Source organism: Pleuronectes platessa, chromosome 6 (assembly GCF_947347685.1).
Source record: "Pleuronectes platessa chromosome 6, fPlePla1.1, whole genome shotgun sequence".
NCBI classification, from domain to species: Eukaryota; Metazoa; Chordata; class Actinopteri; order Pleuronectiformes; family Pleuronectidae; genus Pleuronectes; species Pleuronectes platessa.
The window spans coordinates 4,701,215-4,719,858 of record NC_070631.1 but is presented as its reverse complement, the minus strand read 5'-3'; the positions used below and the strand labels follow the sequence as shown (position 1 = coordinate 4,719,858).

The 18,644-nt window shown below is 43.9% G+C and overlaps 3 protein-coding genes across 4 annotated transcripts; 1 reads left to right on the top strand and 2 right to left on the bottom strand.

Moving 5' to 3' along the window:
- Window positions 1–1,245: 1,245 nt before the first annotated feature.
- Window positions 1,246–7,173, bottom strand: LOC128443011 (solute carrier family 17 member 9). The gene is made up of 13 exons (XM_053425697.1): window positions 6,936–7,173; window positions 5,994–6,191; window positions 5,759–5,898; window positions 5,058–5,157; window positions 4,684–4,808; window positions 4,421–4,523; window positions 4,218–4,314; window positions 4,033–4,120; window positions 3,892–3,926; window positions 3,127–3,248; window positions 2,481–2,536; window positions 2,341–2,370; window positions 1,246–2,209 (listed from the first exon to the last, which is right to left on the bottom strand). Exons 1-13 carry the CDS (start codon window positions 7,058–7,060, stop codon window positions 2,040–2,042), a joined length of 1,389 nt encoding a protein of 462 aa, XP_053281672.1. The 5' UTR covers window positions 7,061–7,173; the 3' UTR covers window positions 1,246–2,039.
- A 164-nt stretch (window positions 7,174–7,337) lies between these two features.
- LOC128443031 (glucose-induced degradation protein 8-B homolog) lies at window positions 7,338–12,433 on the bottom strand. The gene is made up of 5 exons (XM_053425724.1): window positions 12,367–12,433; window positions 11,907–12,034; window positions 10,077–10,273; window positions 9,590–9,787; window positions 7,338–8,915 (listed from the first exon to the last, which is right to left on the bottom strand). The coding sequence occupies exons 2-5, from the start codon at window positions 12,025–12,027 to the stop codon at window positions 8,742–8,744; spliced, it is 690 nt and encodes a 229-aa protein (XP_053281699.1). The 5' UTR covers window positions 12,028–12,034; window positions 12,367–12,433; the 3' UTR covers window positions 7,338–8,741.
- Window positions 12,102–17,994, top strand: dnajc5aa (DnaJ (Hsp40) homolog, subfamily C, member 5aa). Of its 2 annotated transcripts, XM_053425730.1 has the most exons (6): window positions 12,121–12,161; window positions 15,047–15,257; window positions 16,099–16,236; window positions 16,335–16,548; window positions 16,679–16,850; window positions 16,948–17,994. In XM_053425730.1, exons 3-6 carry the CDS (start codon window positions 16,127–16,129, stop codon window positions 17,049–17,051), a joined length of 600 nt encoding a protein of 199 aa, XP_053281705.1. In that variant the 5' UTR covers window positions 12,121–12,161; window positions 15,047–15,257; window positions 16,099–16,126; the 3' UTR covers window positions 17,052–17,994. The 2 variants fall into 2 exon arrangements, with proteins under 2 accessions (XP_053281704.1, XP_053281705.1); XM_053425729.1 differs by lacking the exon at window positions 15,047–15,257 and having other exon boundaries at window positions 12,102–12,161.
- Window positions 17,995–18,644: the final 650 nt, after the last annotated feature.

Below are 18,644 nucleotides of genomic sequence, written 5' to 3'. Positions count from 1 at the left end.
AATGTTAGTCAGCAGGGGTCATACCAGCGCCAAGGCCCAAACGTCCCCTTAAATTCAATCAAGCTGCACCAAATCACACACTCATGAATATCACTTTCATAAATGTATATATATTTTTTTCCATTAAATTTAATTCTCTTGGAAATTAGTAAAAATTTGAAAAAAAAGAAGAAATAGCGACAAGGCAAACAGTCGGGGGGGAAAACGTAACATCGCAGACAGAGATAAAGAGGCTGAGATACTTTAATATGAAAACTAACTAATACACAATGAATTACTTACACATGACAACGGATCAATCAATCATAAAAACATGCCACTTCATTTCTAGTGAGTTTCAGTGGTGGTTGAAGGGTGAAACAACATGTAACGTATTAGGGGGGTCATTGTATTTATTGCCCCAGGGCCCTGTAGGAGATGAATCCGGCCATGTGGAGGAATCACATCCTCACAATAAGAAAAACATGCAGAATGGAATTAAAATAAATCTAGAGGCCTGTGTCTGCTGTCACATCTGTTGGAAGAGGCCGGTGGTGGATCTGTCACCCATCATCTGGAGGTGTCACAGTGAAGTCTTCCTGAATGTAGAGAGTTCGATTCCTCTCTTGGCATTCACCGCGTGCCTTAATTGTGTGATTGATAAATCAAGGTCCGCTGTGAACACGAGGAGCGGACACCACGTCCCTCAGAGGAAAGTTACACCTTCAGACGACGAGAGGAACATTATATAATAATAATAAGACATGAATTCAAACACATGCACCGGGCTTCCTCTCCTGGTTCTTCTCATTCTCCGGATGTGCAGGTCCCGACACCGGGGAGACATCTGTCTTCCTCCGTGGAGGACAGGCCAAAGCACCGACCTCCGGGCTGCAGCAGCGGGGTGTGAGTGATGGAGGCGGAGAGGTCCAGTCCGCATGTCCCCTCTGGTGCTGAGCTTCAGACCAGTTCGACCTTGAGGATTCAACACCCACTGGTTCCTCTGGTTCCTTGATGTTGAGACATTCCTCTGCATCAAACCTAAATAAAGCGTGTCCTGATCGGTCCTGATGCGCGTGAGCCGTCCTCATTGGCCATGAGGGGTAATGACGTCATGACGTGGATGCAGGATGCTGTCCCCATTACTGGTGCACACACACACGCACACGCACTTACTTTAATAGTGGTGCTGAGACGGACCCGCGGTGATTCGATGAAGAATGTGCACACGTAGTAATATCAATATATTTTATTTTTTTCAAAAACTTTTCAAAAACTCACAGAATTTCAAAAGCTCACAGACTTTAAAAGAAAAGTCACAACACCACAAACATTGGAGGTAAACATGACTCTCGGCTTCCCTCTGTTTAAATGATTCAATTAAAAAAAGTCTACAGAGCAACCACATCATTTCTGTGTAGAAGAACCAAAATGACAGAAACCAGACAGACATTGGATTGAATGTGTACTTTGACCCCTCTGGTCCACATCCCATCGACTAGTATGGAGGGGGCCGGGTATATGACCTGTTTTCTAGCCAGCCACCAGGGGGCGATACAAATAAATATCAAGACAACAACAAAGCTACTGAACCAGTTCTTGGCTGGAGTGGAATAAAAAAATATACCAGAGACTAAAGTTAAAGTTAAACACAATCGACAGATTCATGTCCCTGCAGGTTCCAAAGGTTATCTATCTCAGCTCAGAATTTACATGAAAACCTTCGGTGTAAACATTTTGATGTGGATGTCAAACTCGCTACATTAAATATTCATACAGTTAAATATTCATACTGACGGTGATCCAGAATTACAGTAAACACAAAGAACAAAAACACGCCTGCAACATTCATGTTCCTTCATTTTCCAGAGCTGTTTCCTTCTCGTTCTGTGCAGCAGGAAAATGTGATTCCCATTTCCAACTCTCAAGAGGTTTGCTGATAAACGCTCGGCTGTACTGTGTTTCTGCGTTTCTGCAAAATCCACAGGCAGGTTCAGCAGAAGGGATTGAGACTTAAATATGAGTCTCACATGTCGAGTGTTTGCAGCACGAGGTTTGGGTCAAATCACAGAAATCTGGCTGCAATATTCCAGGTCAACACGTCGAGCATCTCCGAATAGCAGGAAGACCATAAGACCCGTGGTGTTCACTAAACTGATGAGGGAGAACACGGAGGCCCACGACAGGGTGACCTCGATCAGGTAGCCCGACAAGGAGACCAGCACCAGTCCTGGGAAACACACAGGGACAACAGACATTTAGAATCAGGGCCGGTGTTTTAACAATCAACGTGTGTCATTGCAGATAAATGTTATATTTCCAGTAAATTTCAAATAATTGGTCCACATCTTCAATACGTACCCATAAAAGCACCCAACATATTCATAAAACCTGTTGGAGGAAAGGAATAAAGATTCAAGGAACAAAAATGACAAAAACTATTAAAATAAATCGACTATGACAGTTTTATGAATCTTTAATGTCGACAGTTACAAACTCACCAAAGAAAGCACCAGCACATGAGGGAGTGAGGTCCTGTACGTTCACAGACACACCGCTGAAACACAAGGAAACAGGAAACATCTACATTTACAGAACATTGAACGAGGATGAATCTCATTTACCAATTTACACAAAGCGCTGTCCGCGGATGTAAAGCCTGAGAATTGAAACTTATTCTTCACAGATCTCTTCCAAAACTATGAAAAACCCATGAAGGTTACTGTGAGTCCAGCAAGCTACCCATCCCTGACTTGTGCAACCAGCTGTTATTTCTATTCTATCTTTCTTTTTTATGCACATTGAATAACATGCATGTGTGTAAAGTTATTTCAAATTGAGTTGTTGGGTATGAAAAGTACTGAGAGAGACACAGAGTTGGTTTTGATCTGATGGAAAAATGTTTTAAAACAACAGAAATGTGTTGATATATATGAGCTAATATAAATTTATTGCAGATATTGTATATTAATATTAGTGTATAGTTTGAACAATACGTAATAAAACATTGCAGGAGAGAAAAAACAATGTCATCATTAGATCAAAATCCAGAAGAACTTTACTAAGAGTGTAAATTCATTTGATCTCAGTCGGACTACGAGGTTGCAGCAGTTTCTCTCACACAGGGTCGGGATCTGTTTCACCTACCAGCTGGTGAAGGTGGATAAACCCACAGCCACAGAGACAAAGATCAATGCAGAGGTGAATGAGGTAAACGCTTCTCCTGTCAGGAGCATAATGAACAGACTGGAACCGCCCATGGCACAGAACTGAGGAGGGAGGAAGCGAGAGAGACATGCACTTTAGGGATTAAAAGGCACAGTCCATAACCTGAGGGTCTAGTAAAGTGCAGCACAACCAAAAGTCAAAGCCCAGGACAGGGATCATAATATTTGCATTTCATTTGTACATGAAAATGATGATGTGACATTTGCTGGGATATGAAACAAACATGTTCTTCTGTAACAGGTGACTTTCCTCAGTGTGGAATCCAGAAAGTTTGATCTTATCTCTCGTCTCATCTTATCTTATCTTAAATCAGATCAGTTCAGACAAAAACCTCAAGTTTCTTATTCAGAACCAGTGTTTTGTTGAGGTCAGTTTAATTATAGTTATGTTTTGTTTCACTCATGGTGTCGTCATTGCTGCTGTGACACAGACACTCTTGCTGTCGTGGCTCTATCAAAGGATGAACTTATCTTGAAGTATTCAAGTGAAACACAGTTTATTTGCATCTTTCTCCTCTGAGTTCCAAAGCTTGTCGTCACATGTTTGACACCAGGAGCAAAAAAAATTCCATTACATAACTTTTAAGTATAGCTTGTCAGGACAAACCTTTCTGTGCACTCAAACTTTTCTATCACTCTAGAAAACTCTGGATAAAAGTACAATCACGTGTTTGACCCAACGTACCTGCATTATCTTTCTCACAGATGATCTGCTATAGCCTGCCGGGGGAAGAAAACAAATTAAAAACAAATTGTATATTACATTTTTATTGGATATTGTAACTGTAACACATAATTAAAAAACAAACAAACAGCTATTTAATACCTTGATTGATGAGGACGTCTGAAATGTATGCCCCACTTAAAGCTGAGGGGATTGCAACAAGCCACGGAATTACATTGTACGCCCAGTCCTGCAAGACAAGGTGTGGAAATAAACGTCACTGGTTTTCAAATGGAATTCGAAAAATGTCAATGACAATAACATAATGCAGGGTGTGGAAAACATACTGCGGCATCTGGAAAGGATTCCTTGAAATACGTTGGCAGCCACGACAATAACGTGTTGGAGGTGCTGGCTGCGCACATGTGAGCGAAGAACATGGACCTTAGAGAGACGGAGAGAAAGAGCGAGGCCTGAGGTTCAAATGGCTGAAGCACTCATGTGGTCCTGTGTCAGTGAAGAGTGAAGGATTAAAGAACTTTAGCTGTACCAGACAGGAGGCTTCTTAAACAGACGCAGCATGTGGGACAGGTTCCATTTTGTCTGATGACTCCGTCTATACTGAGCTTCCAGGGGCTTGGGGATAACTTCACCTGAGACACAGATTTCACATCACACAGTTTGAAACATGCCTGAATGATCCCTCCGCCTTAATGTGTGTAAAAAGTTGCATGTAAATGTGTCCAGTCGTCCTTTAGATATTTCAGTCTGAAACTAAATGGCATCATCGTAGATATTAAGGTTTTATCGTACCTTTTAAAAAACACTGCCAAACGAGGAATGCCCATAGTGAGGACAGAAAACCAGTACAGTAGAACATGCTCGGCCAGCCGTACTGGTCCAGCATGATGGATCCCATTCCACCTGCCAGCAATGTCCTGAGGGAACAACGACAAAGTGAAACAAAGGTTGTGTTTAGAAGTGTGTGTGTGTGTGTGTTTCTGTCATAGCTAAACTGTGGACAAATTTCATAATAAAGACCAGTTATTTTATGGATTGTCCCATTGTGGACAAAAAGTTGAATACTGGATTTTTCGATCAGTGGGTCCCCAAAAGTGAAACCTGTGTGTATGTGCGGTTTTTCGTGTTTGTGTGTGTGTGTGTGTGTGTGTGTGTGTCCAATATACCCAAGATAACTACCGCTGTGCATTGTGCTCATTAGAAAGCCTCGGTCCGCCTCCACGACGCGCTGTGAGCAGATGCTGGCCAGAGACGGAAAGAACACACCTGCAAGACATCACAAGATCTATGAGCTCCAACTCGCTTAGCTTAGCTTCAAACAGGAGGAGCTAGCCTCTGTTCAATAGTTTAAAAACATCTGCCTCGGTCAAGACTCTGAGGCCATAGACTGTAAAAAAAAAGAAGAAGATGTAATTAACCTTATCATAAGTCTTTATAGCATTAAATAACTAATTGCAAACAAACTTATCAGACACATTTGCACTTGAACAAACATAAGAGATAAAAAAAATGGTCCATGTCCCATTTAATAACATGGAGGAGGCAGCGTGTACATGTACAGTCGCCAGCCACCATTGGACGATCAATATGTTTTGGGGCTTCACTTTTGTGGAGCTGTCATGTCGGCCATCTTTTCCTACAGTGTAGGAGTGAGACTTTTTTATTTTTTATTTGCCTTTATTTAACCAGGTCGGTCCCGTTGAGATACAATGACCTCTTTTCCAAGGGAAGCCTGGAAGTCTAACAGTTTCCCTGTTTTTAAGAGTGCAATACATCCTCTTATCCACTTTGTGCATTGCAAAGGGAACGTGCATATTTTGACTCTTTTAGGCGCTTCTGTCCATATGGTCACCGGGGCAGTACTCACCCTGCAGAAGCCCCATGAGGAATCGGGCCAGTGTCATGAGAGCGAGGGTGTGAGAGCTGAGCTGAGCCAGAAGAGGAGTGAGGGCAGTGATCAGAGCCCACAGGCCGGTCGAGATGAACAGGACGCGCTCTCCTCCCACTCTGAAACCACAACAATCACACAGGTCAACCATCAAACTCTAAGCTCACCTCAGAGGTCACAAATTATTAAAATGAGTAATGCATGCTCTGCTCACCTGTCACTGGCATGTCCCCCCAGGATCTGTGTGAAGCAGTAGCCCCAGAAGAATCCCCCCAGGACCAGTCCCGAGTCGATCTTGCTCCATTTGAAAGCGGTGGCCATCGAGACGGCACAGATCGGCATGGCCATCCTGGCACAGTACAGGAGGCAGGAGCCAACAAACAGCATCAGCGTCCATTTTCGTAACAGAACTCTACAAACACAAAGCAGGAAAAAAGTTTCTACTTTTTGTCAATAGTGTAAAAATCTGTGAGTTCAGCCGTGGTTTAAGCTCGAGGCCATCACCAGGTGTTCCATCCTAAACCTCATTAAGCTACTGGACAAGATGAGAACTTTTTACTAAACACAAGGTGACGTGTGCCAAGTGAGAATAAACTCTTAGTCACAAGTCAGGAGATCAACTGAGTTAATATTTGAAAAGGATTTTATACTAATCCCTCAAGCGGTTCAGATATTTCAGTCTGGTTCAAAGAGGTGGCTCCTTGGCGTCACCCCGCCGGCGCTGATAAAAGATTGATTAAGTTCAAGCAGTGTTTGAGTTCATGTAAACAGAGACGCAACCGATTAACCCTTTGGGCTTTTAAATGTCAAAAACACGTCTGACAACCCAAGGTGATGTTTGTTTTCCTGATTTAAAGAACAAATCCCAAATCTATTCAGTTTTCCATCACGAGCAGACAAAATAACCAGAATATTCACACTCGAGAAGCTGATCGGTAAAATGATTTATAGCAAAGGTAGCTGAAGATATTGTTCAATCATTTTTAGAAGTTATATATACACAAAACGTTGTGTTTAACAATATAAAGGCAACATGTTGCGTCTCATCTAAAGAAAAACCTTAATGGCATTTAGCTCAAAAGAAAACCACCCAGGTGAGTCTCTCCGTGGTACGTAGGTGTAGCGTGTGATTCCCAGTCTGATTTGAATGTCCTACCTTGGCCACAGGATGGTGTTCACAGGCTCCTCTTCCTTACATTTGCTTTTTGTACAAATCTTGGGTTTCAGCAGAGATTCACTGACGTCCATCCAGCCGTCTCCTGATGTGTGCTTGTCTGCCATTCAGAGAAAACCAGTTTCCTCTGTGTCAGCCGTCCAACTCCCCGGCACCGAGTGTGTGAGCACTCCGGCTACATTTCACTTCCTGAGGCGAACAGGCCAAACAAGTCAAACTTGTTGGAACAAAGCTCAAACGAGGACTGGCTGGTTCACTATGTTTGACAGTAGCACGTTTGGCCTGGCTTTGCTTTGACGTGGAGAAACCGCCACGTGTCGGATCCTTTACAACTTGCACTCACGCACGACTCACAACTCACAAAATGAAAGACAGCTCTTTTATGGTTCACAAAAGTTTTGTTTATTTCAATACTTGTAAATCTGATCTTAAAAATGTTGAATAATAAAAGAGGTGTGATCTCTCTGGGTTTTTGGGTTTGTCAAATCCAATATATATATATATATATATATATATCTCTATATATAAAGACAATGCAACCTTAAAAGAAATAAAGGATGGACAGCTAGCAGCAAGTTTGTTCTCTGTTTTTTTATAAAAGTAAACCAAATAAACAAAAGTAAACAAGCACAAGTGCCTTTTCCCCATTGCAAATAAACAAACAAACAAACAAAACACTTGCATGCAATAAAGTGAAAAACGGTTTTAAAAGTGGCAAAATGGACAGAAAGTTCTTTGACCAACCAGTGCAGATAAGAAATGTCCATATTTCTGACCATCGTTAACAAAAACTCCAACTAATTTTCAGTTTGACAGTTTTAAAGACTAGAGAGCAGACATGACAGCTCCTTAGCAGGCCTTTGTCTCACGCAGCGTGGGAACCCTGCTTACATCAGTGAGACCGGCTGAAGCTTGAAACTTGAATAACATCATAACCTCAACCCCACTGATGTAAAACCAAACTCAGACATTGGGAGCATGCTGGAGGTGAAGTGTGTCGGACGCTCAGACAGGCCCAGGGCCTCAGGTCAGCAAGAGAGTCACTCAGAACCTGCTTCACCTCCTTTGAGGTCGTTCACGCCACCGACACTGTGCACATACAATCATCAGATCCTCAGGTGTAGGAAGCAACCGACCGATGCTAAGGCAAATTGCCAAACACTATACTGAACACAAATCTGTAAAATATTATATAAATTAAAATTATATTACATTACTAAAGCGTATTTTTTCCATTTAATTGAAATGTATTAACATTTTAAGTAAGAAATTTAGATTTTGAATTTAAGTTAAGATGAACGCTTCTTCTTAGTCTAAACACGTCTTCATTAAAAAGGCTAATTGTGTATCTGCTGTTTCAAAGTTTGCATCGTTACAGTTCAGCCTGGATTCTGGTTCCTCACCCACCAAAGTATTAACGTTGTTCTTTTACACCGTCAACTCTCTCTTTCTTGGTAAATTATTGGCAGGGGGGGAAATAAATAATAATACTGACTTAAGCTTTGGAAAGACAACATATAAAAACAGCAGTCTGAATTTTGTCGTCTCCGAGATCCGTCTGAAAATCCAGGATTGTTATTTAAAGTAGATAATTTCTGTCGGTTTGCAAATACAGCAAATTACAGTTTACACAATGAGTCTATAAGTCTAACTTCTCATGGATGCAACATGGAAAATAAAAACAATGTAGTATTAGTTTATACATATTTGTTACCTGGTTGTCACACAGTCACTGACTGATTATAAATTAAGGAGACGTGGAAGGTGGTTGTTTGTTTTCCGTTATGTTCACTTGGGGTCCTCGATGGTTCCCGTGCTGAGGTCAGTCATTTTGGGATATTTCACCTTCTTCTGGTCGAGCTCGTTCTGTGCCCACAGCAGGAGCTTCAGGAGTTTCGCCAGCTTGGGCGTAGACTCCCTGTTTTCATAGTCCAGCACAGCTTGGTTCACCTCACTCCACACCTGCGCACCAAGATGTGTGTTGCAGTCAAAATGAAATATACACACAATACAGATTCACTGTGTTCTTACTGTTCATATGAACTGTCTTCAATCATGTCCTCAGGAGGACTTTTCCTTTCACACATGAAAAACGCAGCGGGACATTCTCCGCTCAGATACAACAGCGGCAAATCCTCTGGAGGATTCAGGTGAGTCGTTTTGCATTAGGCAGAGACGAGATGCAAAGTATTAATTCCTCTGAAAGTGTTTGTTTCTCCCCCCCCCCCACCACATACTCATGCTGAATCCTGCAGAGGATCCTGCTGTGGTCCCACATCAGAGGACTTAATAATACTAGAGAGTATTTCTCTGAGTACTAGAGAAAGCCCACAGAAACATCGGAGGATCTCAGGAGTTCAGTTCATGTCTGAAAGCAGCCATACAACCACACACCACAATAATTCATGAGGCTGGTTCCAGGTGTTTCTACATTTACTGTGCTCGGTACAGTTTAACATGTGGATATTTGTACTGAAATATTACAGAGATTTAAAGAAAGTGTTTTTTTACTTGGTTTGGACCAAATGAACAGAACTAGATCTGTTAAAATGCCTTAAATGCACTGCCTACATCTCAGATAGTGACTCTAACAGGGTCATAGGCTGGAGAGAAACCATATGACAAATCGTTCTGACCTTTTGCCGCTGCATCATGTTGAGCAGGTCTCCGAAGGGCGAATCCTCTGGGTTGTCAAAAGCCAGAAGGGCGAGTGTCCTCTCCATCTCTGTCAGACACTCTCTGCTCTCCTCCCCTTGCTCGGCCAGTTGTGTCTGGGCAAACTCCAGCGCTGACTCAGTCTCCCTTAGCCTGATTAACTCAATCAAATGTTGCTGCTGCAAGGAGAATAGAGAACACACAGCAACAGTTGAAGAAACTAGTTTTACAATTTTTGTCCTATTTAACCTGGAAAGATGACAAGGAACATAATCTCATGGTGTAGAATAGCAGCTTATGGAAGGTTTACACCTAAAGACGCTCACTTCACTTAAATAATGTCGCTGTGCCTTTTTCTCACAGCTGCTAGAAAGAACATCTTCAACTGATCCTGAACTTCAACCCTGATAAATCTCACAACACGATCAGAACTCCTGACGGCTGTTGCAATGCTTGGTGCACATGTACCTGCAGATGGAAATACAGGTATCGATTGGTGTCGAGCAGCTCCGGGTGAAGGCTGTTGATGAGTCCGATGGCTTCTTGTATCTGTCCCTTCAGGATCATCTCTCTGATCTTTATCCTTTCGTCCAGAGAGTCCAGGTCCACACTCGGCTCGATACCGGACTCCATCCGAAACTTCTCCGCCGCCTCTTTAAATCCCTCTGGAATGTGAAACAGACGCAGACAGGGGCGAAGACATACAGGATAGTTAAGAATAGAAGCGGATTAGCGTTAAGACGCACCAGTTTGATACAGTGAGTTCAAGTTACAGACAAGTTTTCTTTTCACGCCACTAGTATTGAATCCTATGCTTCGGTCATAAAAGAAGTTTTTTTTCATATCGGCTCAGATGATTCTGTGTGGTGTTGGTTAGGATGTTTGTATTTGCAGTAGGATTAGGCAATAACTACAACTCGGATTTACATGAACCATGGTAAAAAATATGATCCCGGGCCAAGAAATAAAATGCTGGCGTAGATCAGGACAAAGGTCACGATCCACCTGATGTACAATTACAATTCACACCTCAGTACACATGACTTATAGGGGGCTGGGGGGAGGGGGGGACTCAACGACTCTCAACGACCTGCAAAACGTCTCCGACAGAAACCAACAGCACGGTGGGGCCCGACTCTCAGGTGACCTCAACCACCCTACAGGTTAAATACCTGGGAGTCCCAGCAGCCAGCTAGAACTCAAGAAGCCTCTTGAATTAAAAGGTGAAACGTCTTCGAGAAACTCAACCAAGTCCAGTTGACCTGGTCTCTAGCACCTGGACATACTAAGACATTCAATGACTGAGAATCTCCACAGACAAAGATCCACCTGAGGTTTTAGTGCTTGTTTGTATTATCTGATCACAGAGTGTGTTTGTTTGGATGTGTCTATTTAACTCAAGGGGACTGTTTCCACTCTATTAACCACCATTCTAATACACAGATTTGACTGAAATAACACGAGGGATTTCTGTCATTTAAAGCCAGATAATAAATCTCAGATGAATTGGTAATAATTCTTAGTTGCAGCCTTATGCAATGATGCATTTTGATGTGTTCAGCTGAGCACACAATCCACCGAGCTCCCTGACCGGCACATCCACACCGAGCGGTGCAGAACAAAACCCAGGAAAACAGTGAAAGAGCTCAGCCACTCAAACAAGGGCCTGTTCTCAGTGATGCAGTCGAGGAAGCGTTTCCACTCCATGTAGGCAAACACACAGAGAAAGAGCTACTGTGCGCAGAAAAAATACAAACACTAAACCAACACCTAGAGCTCGACTCACCCTGCTGCATTCCTTAATATTCATTATCCCCTATACAACATGTATTACATTATAACTACCTCAGTCTGATGTTGCACAACTCGTTCATGGTTGCACATTAGCTGTATATGTATGTAGATTTGCATATACCTTGTCCCTCCTTCCTTATTCTCTTTATTTTCTCTGCAAAATAGTAAATGAATAGCATCTTATCTTATTTTTATGTGCAGGAGAGTCACAGCTGCACGTTGTACTGTGTGTGGTGGAAGAATGTGGAGGGAACACACGTCTTCATTATGTTACAAATTGTGTCTTCTTCTTTTTGCTGATGTTCTCAGTTACATGTGGGGTCTATTGCAATTCTGTCCAACCTGGGAAAAGAATCCTCACATCAGATTCTCTCTGAGGTTTCTACGTTTTTATATCTATGTTAAAAAGGTGTTTGATAGTTTTCCTCTTGTTGTGGGTGAAGGGCAGAGGAAGCCCTGTACAGATAGAACTTGATTGATTGATTGATTGACAGCTCCCCTCACCTGTCACCAGGTAGTTCATGATGAGCCGGTTCATGTCCGCCCTCTGTATGTGCACGTTGTTCAGTTTCTCCATCCACTCTTCTCTGGTGATGTCTTCTGTCTTTTCAGCATAACTCATCATTGGGACGCTGGAGGAGCAAAGAACCCCCCCCCCCCCCAAAACAAAATGTGAGCAAGGCTGCCACCGCTCGGCCACCGGCTGCAACTGCACGAGCACAGACGATACAACCGGGTTTACAACCCTGCAACACACAGGTGACAACCAGGGAACACACACACATCTAACACACGACAATTAACAACACAACCGCAGGCACCGTGTTTGTGCAATCGTGCCGCGTTTCGGATGCTTGTGTGTGTTGTGAGTAAGGATGCGGACGTGCAGCGGCGCTTCCAAAACAAACCCATTTCCTGTCAGTTAGCAAAGGGGGGGGGGGGGGGCACTACTGACTCGACTCACCGTGCAGAGAGGCCCCGGGACGGCGCGTCCTGCTCGGCGGGGGGAGACGGTGGAGGGGCGCCGGTTCTCGGTGCTGCCACGGGGGTCAGGGTCAGATTCCACACCGGGGACACAGCCGAGCTACTGGCGGCTAACGGACCCAGTGTAACAGATCCAGGCTAACGGAACCGGGCTAACGGCTCCTAGCTAACTACCGTGGGGGAAACCTCGCGAGAGCTTTAACGTCCGTCCCGCGAGCTCGTGGATTGGGTTAAGGTGGCGTGACGTCACGGTTGCCGAGGAAGCGAAGTGAAATAAATTAATGTGGAACTTAGTGTTTTTTATTTGTCAATAAGATTCAATTAAACGACTGAAGAATGGAGTTAAATATTAAAGAATAATAAAAGGAATATTTCTATTTATCAGTTTAGTCCATGGAACGTGCAGTTAATAAATTAAATCAATATTTGGTGTGGCCACAATCTGCATTTTACACTGCGCCAGTTCTTAGTTTATTAGAAAGAAAGAATGAAAGATAGATAGATAGATAGATAGATAGATAGATTGATAGATTGATTGAAAGATGATAGATTTTGCACTGAACAAGTTTGCAGTTAGTTTGGAGGGTATGAATAATGCACACTAATTATTCATAGATAGTTGTAATTATATATGTCATTTTATAAAGGAAGAGAGAAAATAACCACACAATTGTCTGGATCTTCTCCAAAATGTAATGCAAGGCAAATTTATTTGTTTATCACATTTCAACAACAAGGCAATTAAAAGTGCTTTACATTAACGACATGACATATGATCAAAGCAACATAGTACACTACATTAAATAAAAACTAGAGATTAATCCTTTATGAAAATTACATTACATTAAATTTAGCTGACACTTTTATCGAAAGCTGATGAGTGCATTCAATCAAGAAAGTTAAATTTCCTTAAAAAAACAAACTACAAAGGGCTGTAAGTAAGTGCCATTTAAGTGCTACTAAAGTGCTAGTTTTATTATATTTAATTTTGTTTTAATTCAAAGTATAGAAAGAAGAGATGTGTTTCTGGTTTGTGGCGAAGATGTGTAGACTTTCTGCTGTCCTAATGTCGATGGGGAGCTCGTTCCACCATTTAGGAGCCAGGACAGCAAACAGTGGTGATTTTGTTGAGTGTTTAACTCGCAGTGAGGGAGCAGCAAGCCGATTGGCCGATACAGAGCGGAGTGAACGCGCTGGGGTGTAAGGTTTGACCATGTCCTTGATCTAGACTGGACTCCATCCGTATGCAAGTACTAGAGTTTGAAACGGATGCAGGCAGCCACTGGTGGCCAGTGAAGGGATTGGAGGAGCGGAGTGGTGTGAGTGAATGTAGGTTACAGAACTGTCAAGGTGCTGAATTCTGGATGAGCTGCAGAGGTCGGATGTCACTAGCAGGTAGAACAGCCAGGAGGGAGTTACACTAGTCTAGGTGTGAGATAACAAGGGCCTGGACCAGAACCTGCGCCGCCATTTGAGTAAGAAGGGGACGTATTCTTCTGATGTTGTGCAGCATGAATCTACAGGATTGTGTTGTTGCAGTAATGTTGGCAGTAAGAGTTGACAATCGAGTGTGACACAGGGTCCTTGCAGTCTGAGTGGGGGCTAACACGGAGTTGTCAAACTGAAATCCTTTCAGTTTAGTGTGATCCTGCAGACAAACAAACAAACCTCTAGGTGACAACTTGACCGTCTTTGCAGACGTAATAAAGACCTCAACAGATTGGACTCCCTACATTTAAAGGACTAGTTTGCATTTTGGGGAAATTCACTTAAGCTAATTGCTTACTTGTGGAGAGTTGCATAAGACGATCAATACAGTTCTCCTGCAGCTGGGCCAGCTGGCTTTTAGCCTAGCTTAGCATAAATGCTGGAAACAGAGGGAAACAATAGCCATGAGCAAGGTAATCCAATCGATCTGCAGAGGATTGGGCCTGTTGTGATAAAAAACAGCAGCCAAGGCAAAGACAAGATCACAAGAACTTTTACTGTGTGTCAGTTCAGTCTCAGAAAACTGGTTTTACAGGTCCTGGTATTCAAAGTGTAACTTCTCCCCTAAGTTTATGCTGAAGTTCCTCCCACTGAAAATCACTGGGAAGCACCCAGTCCTGTCTCTCTTCCACACACACACACTTATACTGCTTACCATTAGCTTGCTGAGTTGTCGAGCTCCAGGCGACTCCAGTAACAGAACACACACACTTGACAGAAGTGTTGCATAAAGTAGAGGGCTTCTCGCTTATGGAGTTTAGACGATGGTCCTCCCGGGCCGGCTGGTGCTGAGCCAGCATATCATCACCATCATCTTCATCATCTTCATCTTCATCTTCATCTACATCTACATCTTCATCTTCATCTTCATCTACATCTACATCTTCATCTTCATATGTTCTGTCCACCTATATGTTTACACTGGGGATCAGAGATAAACAGCATTTCAATCCCGTCTATGTCCTGTACATATGGCAAAGTTTACAATAAATTTGACTTCATCATCATCTTCGTCATCATCATCTTCTTCGTCGTTATGATCATCTTCATCATCCTCATCATCCTCATCATCCTCACCACCATCAGCTTCTTCATCTTTATCATCATCTTTATATTCCCTTCATCATCCTCAACATCATCCCCTCATCATCCCTTCTAATCTTCATCTTCAGCATCATCTTCATCGCAGTCCGCCTGTGCACGCGCACGTCGGGTCTCCGTGGGGGTTGGGCAGGGGGCGGAGTCAGATCCGTGCTGCAGCTGTCCATGGTTGTGTGAAGCCTCAGAGGTTCTGTACTATGCGGCCATAGTCACGCTCCAGCCCCTCAAACCACGAGCTGCAGGGATCCTTTGGCCTCACAGAGCACCGGAGAACACTGAAAGGTGAGCGCGCCCCTGCACGTCCGCGTCCCTCTCCTCCTCGAGCCGCTGCTCCTTCACCTTGAAGATTAGTGCTGACGATCCATCCCTGGCTGCATCAACACCAGGCCAGGAAGCAAACCAACATGGATGCTGTGCGCTATAGCCGAGCTGCTGCTGATGCTGCTGCTGCTGCTGCTCGCACACAGATTACGCTGCTAGCATCGAACCCACACACTCTAATCCTTCATAGATACACGCTTTACCACGGGATGCGGCTCGTAACACACAGAAATTTGACACCCTCTCGTCAGAACAGCCAGTTTGAGGCGAAAATGTTCAAATGCGCTTTGCAGGGCTTCAAACGCGCCGGTGGCCATTCATTTGAGTCAAGATGACACCCAGTGGGATTCAGCAGGGTGGGTTTGTGTGTTTTCATTTGCAGCATCAGTTCGATGAAACCTCGCTCTCCTGCAGCAGCACCGACTGTCAGCTGCTGATTTACTGACACCAGCAGACGCAGCTCCGGCCAACATGTCAGTAACTGAATAATCCTGCAGGATCATTTACATCGTTTGTGCAATTACACTGAAAAAATCGGTGGGAATCAGACTCGGGCAGGGGGAAATTAGATTATTCCAGGATTTGCCCCGTCGCCGCTCTTTAACTTCTTTTCCACTAAATTTCACACAACGCAGGATGTTTCCATACGTGCACGTACAGGACAGATGTGTCCAGCTGAGGCAGCTGTTGCCTGCAGCCACATAGGCCTCACTTTAGTTAAAGGCCTGCATTATACATTTTTTTGAACAGATGTATATCATGATAAACAGGTGATTCTGACATATTAGGTGTTTCCCTTCAGGTTTTTTTGTCTGTGGACTTAAAGAATCATGGCTGAACACCAGAGGCAACGCTCTCTGTCCACCGCTGGCGACTCTCTCTACCTCGTGTTGGGAGTCGACAAGATCGCCACATCCGATGACATCAAGAGATCTTACAGGTGAGATGTCCCCCCCCACCCCCTCCTCCTCACATGAACTGCCACAGAAAGGTCTGGCCTCACCTCAGATGACCGTTGTCGTTTTTTCCTCCACACAGGAAGCTGGCGCTGAAGTTCCACCCTGACAAGAATCCCGACAATCCAGAGGCGGCAGATAAGTTCAAGGAGATAAACAGCGCCCATGCGATTCTCAACGATCCCACCAAGCGTAACATTTACGACAAGTACGGCTCCCTGGGCCTGTATGTGGCCGAGCAGTTCGGAGAAGAGAACGTTAACACCTACTTCGTCCTCTCCAGCTGGTGGGCCAAGGTGAGGCGGGGGGGGAAAGACCCCGAGCATTTAGCGTTTGCATTTTCCATTCATACCTGCTTCTCTTATCTTCTCCTCACACACCCATTGTCCTGTCCCGGCCTCCTCTCATGTATCTGCTCTCCTGCAGGCTCTGTTCGTGTTCTGCGGCCTGGCCACCGGCTGCTACTTCTGCTGCTGCCTGTGCTGCTGCTGCAACTGCTGCTGTGGAAAATGTAAACCCCGGCCTCGGGAGGGCCAGGACCAGGAGTTCTACGTGTCCCCAGAGGACCTGGAGGCCCAGCTGCAGTCTGACGAGAGAGGTGAGGCAGAACCACCTCCGGTTTCTTCATTTGTTCGGGGGAAGCGATGGACGAGGGGTTAACGCAAACACACTGTTTGTTTCTCTTTGTCAAACAGAGGCTGGCGTTGATCCCATAGTGCTGCAGCCGTCGGCAACAGAGACGACCCAGCTCACGGCGGACGGGCACCACTCCTACCACACCGACACCGGCTTCAACTAACCCCCTGTCCCCAGCGATCCTGGCCCGTGGTCCTGCCTGCTTTCCCCCTGCTCCACCTCCGTGAGACGACTGAAAGGGGCGATCCATCTTTCCACCTCCGATCGGGAGCCATGCTGAGGAGAGGGACTCGTAAGCATGGTCCATGAGAGGAACTAATGAAGTCACATCCCTTACACCCTTTCCTGATTGGTACACCCACTTATTTACCCCCCCAGTACGATAAGAAAAGAGAAACAACCAAATTATAATGTTTATTTTTTATTTCGTCTTTTGTATTTCTTGGCCTTTAACCACACAGGTCGCCTCCCCCCCCCCCACTCTCCCTCTCCCATACTCTGCATCACGGTGTAGCATGCACTGTTTAACGAAACATAGTCTCCAGAATCTTCTGTCATCCTTTGCAGCATTTTTACTTTGCAAGACTCATAATGTAGGTGCGTACGTACGTGCAATATGTTCATCTGAGTACAGTTCACCAGGAGGAGGTAACAGTCTACGGGGTATTGTCTGCTAAAGGAAGGAGAGCCATGGCTCAGGGAGGTGCTGGTTAGAGAGATGTCTGTTGTGTCCGGTGGTGCCATCATCCGTAAACCTTTCAAGAACAGAGTTGTCTTATGTTTGATTTGAGAATTCCACCGGCCGTCCTCCGACCTCCAGTGTGTGTTTGTCTGTGTGTAGTCTGCTCCCCCAGATCTTTCACTAATGAGGTTTTTAAGGCCAGAGCTTTATTTGCAGACACTATTACTTAGGTATTTATTGATTATTGACTATTTTCTCCACCCGTCGAAGCTTCATTTTCAGCCCATTGATCCAGGACATTGACGACTTCCTGTCGTTCCTACAGCACTGAACAGGTTGTTCGGATATTTATCATCAAGTGGTAAATTTCATATTGATTTATGATCGATTTCCTGTTCTGTGAGATCAACCAATGTTCACTTTTTGACACGTGGTTTGTTAAATCGTTGACATTGGATGGATCTCACAGAAAAACATTCATAAGGGACATTTTTTAATAATTACAATTTGAATTAGAGGATGAGATTTTTATTGTTTGGTAAAGCATCTCAGTTGTTGGGATCATATGCTGAGCCGCTGCTGCCTTCCCCCCCCCACCCCTATCCTTTTTTTGTTCATAAAATAAAACTATTTTTGAGACATCTCGTAGAAGCTGATAGTATTTTTATTTTATTGATTTTGTTTGCTATATAGAAAAGCTCCAGATAAACCCTCTGACTGATCACATGTTAGAAATAACAGATCACTATCAGCAGCCGCCCTGGTTCAGACATGTTTTGAAATTGTCTTAAACGATATAAAGTCGTTGATGTTAGTGGGAGTTAAAGTGGAGTACAGAATATTGACTTGGGGATATTTTAGGTTGGCAGAAATACTCATCCCATCATGTTTTTGGTCCTTGTGTTTGGAACTGAAGTCGGATGACTCTGATATGTTTGTCCGATGCCGTGTGATGTTTAGCCTTTTTGACTTTTTCGAACCCATCTTGTAAATCATATCATCCGTGAGCCAGTGCTAAAGGCAGCTCAGTAAAATGACTCTAGATTTTTTCATACTACTGAAATTGCATATACT